Raw genomic sequence first — 8,472 nt, forward strand, 5'->3', positions numbered from 1 at the left:
GGCTAAAACCCCAGAAGTTACCAGAAAAAGATTTTGAATTTTCCTTCTCTCCCCTCTTCCAGCTTCGATGGCCACATCAGTGGGACCAACACTTTTCCCAGCTCTGGAGAACAAGGGGGCAAATTATGGCTCAAAGTAGCTGCCTTAAAATAACCCGTGCTCAATCCTAAAACGCCATGTTGACATTTATAGAGAACCCACAGGCCCTGGCAGCTGGGGGCTGCAGCTGGTGACCTTGGCCACAGGCGCCACTCCCTATGCCCCTCAGGGCCTCCCCCTCCCCAGCCACACCACTGCGGTGATTCTTCCAAAGATTCAAAACTTTAATTAGAAAACACCAAGTCTTATAAAAATGAAGCAGGCGGCAAAGATGCCATCGTCTCCCTTATAGTAAATACAATCTGCCAGTCACTTATATACAATATCATAAAAAACGACACGGGGGACAGTACACTCAAAGGCCATTTCTCACAAGGCATCTAGCCTCGATCCTCTAGTGGGGACCCAAGGGAAATAAGTCAATTAATTATTGCACCATTTTGAAAACATTCGTCACAGGCTCCTGTCTTCTTCCCTGGGGCCTTCAGTCACGGTGGGGGCCAGAACTGGTGGCAGCTGCACCACACTCCCGGCCTCGTCCTCAGGGTCCAATAAATAGCAGTCAGTTTGAAAAGGACCGTGCCCGGCGCGTGGGACCCGCCACGGCCGTGCATGGAGTAGCCAGGTCTACCCAGGCTACATATGTCGCTTCATGTGCAGGGCCAAGTGGTCGGACCTGGAGAAGGCGCGGTCGCACAAGTGGCACTGGAACGGCCTGTGACCCGTGTGCTTGCGGTAGTGGCGGGTAAGCTCGTCGGAGCGCGCGAACTTCCAGCCGCAGCCGTCCCAGTTGCAGTGGTAAGGCTTCTCACCTGCGGGGGAGGCAATGACAGTCAGTTTCCCCGAAAGCCCAGTTCTGGCACCCAGCGCCCAACGGCACCTGCTCCCTCCCTCTCCATGCTCATCTCCACCCACTTCTAGTCTGGAGAAGAACCTGTACTCCTGAGGCTGTGCGCCTTTCCCCTAACATTCTCCGATTAAGTATGGAGTACACTAGGCTAGCTGTGAATTCCCGATCCTCCTGCTTATGATCATTGGGGCCAGGCGTTATACGCAGAGCTGGGGATGGAAATCGTGTCCTCCGCAGACCCTAAGCCCGCACTGGTGCCCCTAGCCAACATGTAAGTCTGCCACGCCCCCTTGCCAGGACCAATGTTTGGTAGCAATATATACCATTTCCCTTCCCTCCGTAGCCTAGCCTGGGCCTGAACTCGCGGTCATTCCCGTGCCGCAGCTCCACCCCACCGCCGGTGAGGCCAGGCGCCCACCTGTGTGCGTACGCAGGTGCGCTTTTAGGTGCGAACTCTTGGTGTAGGTCTTGCCGCAGTTGGCATAGCTGCAAGTGTGCGTGGCGGCGCGCTTGCGGGGCCAGGAGCGGCGGCCGCGCTTCGGCTTGGCCTCCAGCAGCTCCAGCGGGGACGAGGGCGGCGTAAGGAGACCGCGGGTGGCGGGGGGAGGTAGGCCCAGGGCCGCCGCGGCGGCGGCCGCGTCGTCGAAGAGACCGAAGGCGCCAGGCGCCGGCTGCCCGTAGTGCAGCGCGGGACCAGGGCCGCCGAAGCCGGGGCCGAAGGGCGGCGGGAACGGGTTGCGGGGTCCCGGCGCGGGGAGGCGCGTGGGGCCGTCGGGGCTGAGCGGCGGCGTGTCCGGGGGCGGCGGGGGACGACCGGCGGGGCCCCGCATGCATGCACCTGCCGCTCCCGGGGCGCCCTCGAGCTTAAGCCCGAGCGGCCCGCGGGTCAGGCCGGGCGCGCAGCCGTAGCCGCCGCCGTCCACTTCGGGGGGCTCGGCCTTCACCAGCCGCCCCGGGGGCGCAAGGACGAAGCGGCCGTGCAGAGCCGGTCCCGGGGGCGTGTCCAACTCCGGGCGCAGCAGCTCGGTTCCCAGGCCTGCCGCGGGGGTGACGTAGGGCGGCGGGGCGCCCGGCTCCGGGTAGTAGAAAGCAGGCGGCGGAGGCTGTGGCGGCGGCTCGGGAGGGTTCTCGGCACCCAGACCGTCCAGCCCCATGGACAGGATGAAGTCCAGAACGCTGTTGAGGTCCTCATCGGTGCCGCTCGCCTCGGGCTCGTTGCGCGGCCAGCGCTGCTGGAGACAGGACACGGGACGTGAGCCCGGAGCCGCCTTTTGCTCCTCGGTACCCCAAAGGTCTAACTCAACTCCCAGGCGCCCGCGGTCTGCACCCGGTGTTCACCCATCCATTATATGCGCGCGGGTCCTCAGCTCCTGCGCCCGAGATCTAACTAACTCCCCGGCGCCTGCGAACCGCACCTACAGGTCGTCATCCTCGCGAGGTGTCCTCCTCAGCTCCTGCGCTTACTTCTCTGTTCCTCCACAGCCTGAGGTCTAACTCCTCACCGCCCGCAGTCTAACTCTCCGCAGCCCAAGGTCTCCCCCGCCGCCCGCGGTCTGCGCCCTGGCGTTTGCCATCCCCAATCCTCGCCTCTGCGCCCACATCCTGTGGCCTGGTCCTCCGCTGCCCCACCACCCGCGGTCCCCCATCGCCCTCACCTCCTGGAGGCCGCGCTCGCACGGGCTGGCGAAGGTGGCAAAGGACGGCAGGATAGGCTCGCTGAGCGCCATGGCAGAGACTGTGTGTGTCGCGGCCCGGCCCGCCCAGGCCTTATAGGCGCGGCCGGCACGGGGGGGCGGGCCAGGAGGCGGTGGCGGAAACGCGTCCCGGATGGGGACGAGCTCTGGACTCAGCCTAAATTTAGCCGCGGTATATAAGCCTGGCGGCGGCGGCGGCGGCACCCGCTGCGGGAGCCCGGGCTGCTCGCCTCAGACCCCGCCCGCTGTGTCCAAGGGCCGCCCCCGTCCGTCCCCATGACGACGGCGTCAACACTCCGGGCACAACAGCCAGACTAGCATGCGGGGGTGGCACCTGGGACTCCGCGGGGAACTCGGGCTGAGGCTAAGGAGGCTTCCCCGGTGTCTCCCTCGAAAATCTAGACCGATGCATGGGAAGTCTGGGGTCACTGTTGATCAGAGAGACGCTCTGTGAAATTCTTATGTGAGCCTGACATGTAAGCTACTCTGGAAGCTAAGGCAGGAGAAAGAAGAGTTTGGGGCCTGTCTGGGCTACCGGGGAAAGTTGAAGGGGCGGTCACGTAGACTCTCTTGTCGCTCAGACAGACATAAGGAAAAGCATCCTCTGAACACTTGGGAGATTGAAAGCATTAGGTTAAAACCAGCCCTGACTACAGGAGACTCTGTCTCAAAAAAACATAAAACAAAAACAAAACAAAGCAAAACAAAAGAAAACAAAAAAACGTGGAGCAGACAAGATGGCTCAGTGTTTGCTTTCAAGCCTGACCCACAGTCCCCAGGAGGAGAGAATCTATTCTCATGTCACCTTTGACCTCCACAGTGCACTGTGGCACACATGCCTAGACACACACACACACACACACACACACACGTTGTAAAAAGTTGCAATGCAATAATTAAAAGTTACAATCAACAGCTGGGCTCCAGTGGTGCACACCTTTAATGCCAGCACTCGGGATGCAGAGGCAGGAGGATGTCTCCGAGTTAGAGGCCAGCTTGGTCTACAAAGAGAGTTCCAGGACAGTCAGGGCTATATAGATAAATGCTGTCTCAAAAAACAAAACAAAATAAAATAAAAAGTATAATAAGTAGATAAATACCAAGTATTGGGTCTCTGGGACCTTTTTACCTCCCCCATGGACCTCAGATAAACCCTTCAAGTGCAGGGAAACTGAGGCCAGGGTGCTGGGAAGTGTTGTCAACTGGCTGACACAAAGGGCAAAGAGTACTTTCAGTGGGGGATGGGCATGTCAAATAAATATACATAATACCCACAGGGCCCAAACAGAAAAAAGGAAATAGTGGAAGAGGAGGAAGTGTGTGGTAGGGCCTGGGGGAGGGAAAATGATGCAAGCCTGACCCACCCAGGAGCAATTGTTGAGGTGAGATCTGGGAAAAGCAAGGGGGAGCCCTCTGGGTAAGGGGGAGCAGTGTTTCAAGTCATACCTGAAGCAGGTGCTGAGGGTGCAGTCAGCCTGGGTGCCAAGGATCCCAAGGGCAGCCCCTTGCAGCAGGGTTAGGTGGCTGCAGGCTCCATATTGACCCAGCCTCTGCCCCTTACCCACTGTGTGACTATGTAGAGGCCTTGCCTCTCTGGGATTTTCCCAACATCTATGAAACACAGACACACCAGCCCCCAACACTCCTCAGGTCATTTCCATTCAACAGCAGTGTCTACACCAAACCTGCACAGTCCCGTGAACTCTAACTCTCTATGGAGCACCTCATCACAGAGGGGGAGAACATCACGTGTTTCTCACAGAGAGCAAAAGCGGCCCAGAGCTGTTTATTCCGGATCCGAACGAACCACCGGGGCGGAAGGAGTCTCAGTTTCCCTTCACCATAAGAAGCAAAAGATGTGATATGGATCATTTCAGCCAAGGTTTAGGATTCTGGGGGAATTGCTGAGTAGGGAGTTTTGTTCGTTTTTATTTGGGGTGTGTGTTTTTCTCACATAGCCGAGGAAGGCAATCTCCCCGCCTCTCCCTGCCTGCAGAGTGCTGAGATCCCAGACCAGAGGCCGCTTGGGTTGCTCCATCAGTAGGGGTTGAGTCTGTTCTGAATAGCAGACTTCTTTTCCTTGTCGTTCCTAGACGATTCAGAGTGATGTGACTTCCAAAGCTGTTCTGGCTTAGGGGCAACCCACCCGGTGGCATTTTACTGTCTATGGGAGTCCCACATGGGGCCTGTAACCTCCCCTCCAGGCATCCATGGCCTGTTACTAAGGGGTTTGAGTGTCTGGGCACCCTGATATTCACTGGCACAAATTCCCTCAAAGAGCCACAGAACGACTACTAAATAACACAAGACCCTGTGAGGATGCTTGCCTGTCATCCCAGAACTGGGGGGAGGCTTCAGACCTGGAGAGATGACTCAAAACAGTAAGGATGCTTAAAACTAAGCCTGACAACTGGGGTTCAATCCCCAGGAGAGTCCTGGCTCCTGAGGTCCTCAGGCCTCCACACACAATCACACACAGATAAGAAAAATACAACTTTTAAAACTATTGAGAGCTCACAGGGTCTAGCAGCGGTGGCCAGGGCTCCAGGTAGGGCTTCCCCGGCCTGAGCCAGGCCTAGCCTGGGGAGTTAGGGAACTTCTCCTTTCCCCGCAGGACAGGTGCGTGTTGCCTCAGTCGCGGGCCCTGGCTGGCTGGGGAGCTTTTGAAATGCGGATTTCTCTTTCTGCATACTTTCTCCTTGTACTGCTTTGTTCTGACATGCGCAGGTCTTCTGTGCCCAGGCGCCCCGCTTAGTCTTTTGATTAATTTCAAATGGAGTGTTTTGTTTGCTTCTGGTTACCTTTGCATCTTTTGTCTTAGTCTACAGCTGTCCTTGGTCTCTACAAAGATTTCTCTCCTAGTAGATGGCCTGCCTTCAAATTCTTGTAAGGGCGCTCTTTGCAGGGTACATTTTGGATAAAGTGTCTTTTAATTTTATTCATTATGTTTTATTTATTTAGAGAGAGAGCTATGCACCTCTTTGTGAAGTCGCCTCTCTCCTACTGTGTGGTTGGTTTCTAGGATTGAACTTGGGTTGGCAGGCTTGGTCGCCAGAGCCTTAACCTCTGTGGTCCTCACTGGACCTTGGATTTTGTTTGTTTGTTTGTTTGCTTGCTTTGTTTTTTCAAGACGCTGACCAGGATCTTGCATTCTTGACTGTCCTGCCTCAGCCTTCCAGTCCTGGGATGACAGAGAAACACCACCATGGGCCTGGCTTCCATTTTTAACTTTGGTGGAGTCCAACTTTTTGATTTTTCCTTTCCTTGCTTGAGCCTCTGGTGTTGTGTCCTGTCAGCCCTGTGGTCCCCTCAGCTGTCAGGGACCTAATGGGTTTCTGTCTCTTTATGGTGACTTCGGGGCTGGGCTGGGCTGGAACCCTGGGTCTCTGGGCCTTCCCCAAAGCCAGGTCTCTGCGTTGGAGTTTGGACCTTTGAGTTTGCAGGTGAAGAATGCACTTTGTGTAGCTGTTTTCCCAGTAGACCCCACTCTTTCCTCCTTGGGAGCTGCTGCTCTTGGCCCGGTTCGCTGGTAGTTCCTGGCACACTTGGGTTTCGAGGTGTCTTTTGACCTCCCTGCGCAGCCGCCGCTCTTTTCTGAACGGGTTTTCTTTTAGTGTGTGTTTGTTCATTTTATTCATTGCTAGAGAGAGAGAGGGTGTGCGCCTGCGTATGCATGCAGCACGCATGTGGAGCTCAGAGGAACTTGTGTCTCCCTCCTCCTACCATGTGTATTTCAGGGATCGAACTCATGTTGGCAGCAAGTGCTTTTACCCACCGAGCCATCTCGCCTGCTCTTGTTTTTAGTTTTTATATTTGGTGTTTGTTTTAGACAGGGTCTCACTGTGTAGCCCTGGCTGAGCTGGAACTCACGGAGATCCTTCTGCCTCTGCTTCTCGATTGCCTTAACTTAAAATGAAAAGGCCAGGAGTGGCACAAACGCCTTTAATCCCAGCACTTGGGGAGCAGAAGCAGGCAGACCTCTGAGTTCAAGGCCAGCCTGGTCTACAGAGTGAGTTCCAGGACAGCCCAGGCTACACAGGGAGACGCGGTTCGAAAAACAAACAAAAAGCATGGATTTACTTTATGTGTATAGATGTTTTGCTGTGTGTATGTCTATGCACTGTGTGTAGTATCCTAAGAAGAAGGCATTGGATCCCCTGGGACTGGAGTTGCAGACAGCTATGAGCTGCCATGTGGGTGCTGAGAATTGAACCCGGGTCCTCTGGAAGAGCAGCCAGAGCTCTTAGGGGCTGAGCCATCTCTGCAGCCCCCATTGTGTGCCTCTTGATTATCTCTAGATGAGGAGATGCCCTGGGATTGAAGTCAGATCAACAGCCCTATGTCTCAGAGAAGCTGTGCAGCTCTGAGGGGCACCCACAGAGGCAGTCCTGAAATACACACACAGATGCTCAAGGTGTCCCAGGAGTCCTGACACACACCTAGAATCCCTGCCCTTCAAGAGTTGAGGCAGGGGGATGGCCATGAGTTCAAGGCAAATCTAGGCAACAGAATGAGAGAGAGATCTGGTCTCCACAAACAGCAAATCAGAACTGGTAAGACGGCCTATTGGGGAAGGCTGAGCACCTGTGTGCATCCCTGGAGCCCATGCGGTGAAGGGAGAGGAAGGCCTCCCATAAGTGGTCCCGAGTCCCCTCCCTGCGCACCATGGGGTGCACACACACAAACATGTTTGCATACAGGAACACGAAATAAATGTGGCCTTCCGAAAGCAGCAGCTCAGGTTGCTGTGGTGGCCACCTGTCACCCTAGTACTGGAGAGATGGAAGCAGTAGGGTCCAGGCCAGCCTGGGCTACATGAGACCCTTTCGCAGAGAGAGAGAGAGAGAGAGACAGAGACAGAGAGAGAGAGAAGAGAACTCAGAAGCCCAAAGGAGGTGCCAGGTAGGTAAATGGAGGAGACCTCTGTTAGTGTCCTTGAGATTCCTCAGCGTGGGGATCAGCTCCGGGTCTGCCCCACACCCCCCTCTCCATGGGATGCCCTCACTCTCCTGGCCCCTTCTGTTTATACTTGGTCACCATGGCTAGGACAGCACGGTCAGTGTAGTCAATCACTGAGCTGGGCCTCATCAAACATTATTATTTTCGTTAAATTGTGCTTAGCATTCTAGAATATTTATTTTTGAGAATGTCACATGTGTGCAATGTTTTCTGGGGTTTTGATTGTTTAGACAAGGTCTGGGGCAGAACTTGCTATGGAGACCAATGTGGCCTAAATCTCAGAGAGCTGCCTGCTCCTCTGTCTCCTACTCCTCAACTGCTACGATCACCAAATACCAGGTACAATGTATTTATTATTATATTTATTTGTTTATTGAGGGGCTGGATCTGTATGACTGAGATCCTTCCCAGCTGTGAGCCATGGACACTGCACTCCTTTAGGCTCAGGCCTATAAATCAGTGCTGTTTGATTGGCTGTGTCTGTGATCTGTGTTTGACTAGTGATGTGTGCATTGAGTGAAGGATTGACTAAGTAGTATGCATGTAGCTTTGCCAGGCTGTCTTCATGGGGCTCAAGAAAACCTACAAGTTTCAAAATCTGGGCTAGAAATAAATGCTGATACCCAGAAGACATGTAGATTGAACTAAAGAAATACATGGTCTATATCCTTGGTAGTCTCAAACTCTGTGTGTGTGTTTAGTCTTTGTCATTGTAGGAGCCCATGATCCCCTGTTTCTGGCTCCTGGCCATTTCTAGGTTCCGTTCATTTTTTTCCACAGCTGGATTCTAGACCGCCCTTCTCTCCACCAGCTGTTTTCTCCAAAATTGTTATTGTGTGCAGTTGGCTCAAATCCCTGAGAGCAAGCACT

General features: G+C 54.7%; 1 protein-coding gene across 2 annotated transcripts; it reads right to left on the reverse strand.

Moving 5' to 3' along the window:
• Positions 1–302: 302 nt before the first annotated feature.
• Positions 303–2,841, reverse strand: Klf2 (Kruppel like factor 2). 2 transcript variants are annotated; one of them, XM_041674690.1, is made up of 3 exons: positions 2,605–2,841; positions 1,368–2,178; positions 303–911 (listed from the first exon to the last, which is right to left on the reverse strand). In XM_041674690.1, the coding sequence occupies exons 1-3, from the start codon at positions 2,674–2,676 to the stop codon at positions 736–738; spliced, it is 1,059 nt and encodes a 352-aa protein (XP_041530624.1). In that variant the 5' UTR covers positions 2,677–2,841; the 3' UTR covers positions 303–735. The 2 variants fall into 2 exon arrangements, with proteins under 2 accessions (XP_041530624.1, XP_041530623.1); XM_041674689.1 differs by having other exon boundaries at positions 1,368–2,181; positions 2,605–2,840.
• Between the last annotated feature and the right edge of the window lie 5,631 nt (positions 2,842–8,472).

Source organism: Microtus oregoni, unplaced genomic scaffold (genome assembly GCF_018167655.1).
Source record: "Microtus oregoni isolate MIOR12 unplaced genomic scaffold, Mior012 000025F_ref0000491, whole genome shotgun sequence".
NCBI classification, from domain to species: Eukaryota; Metazoa; Chordata; class Mammalia; order Rodentia; family Cricetidae; genus Microtus; species Microtus oregoni.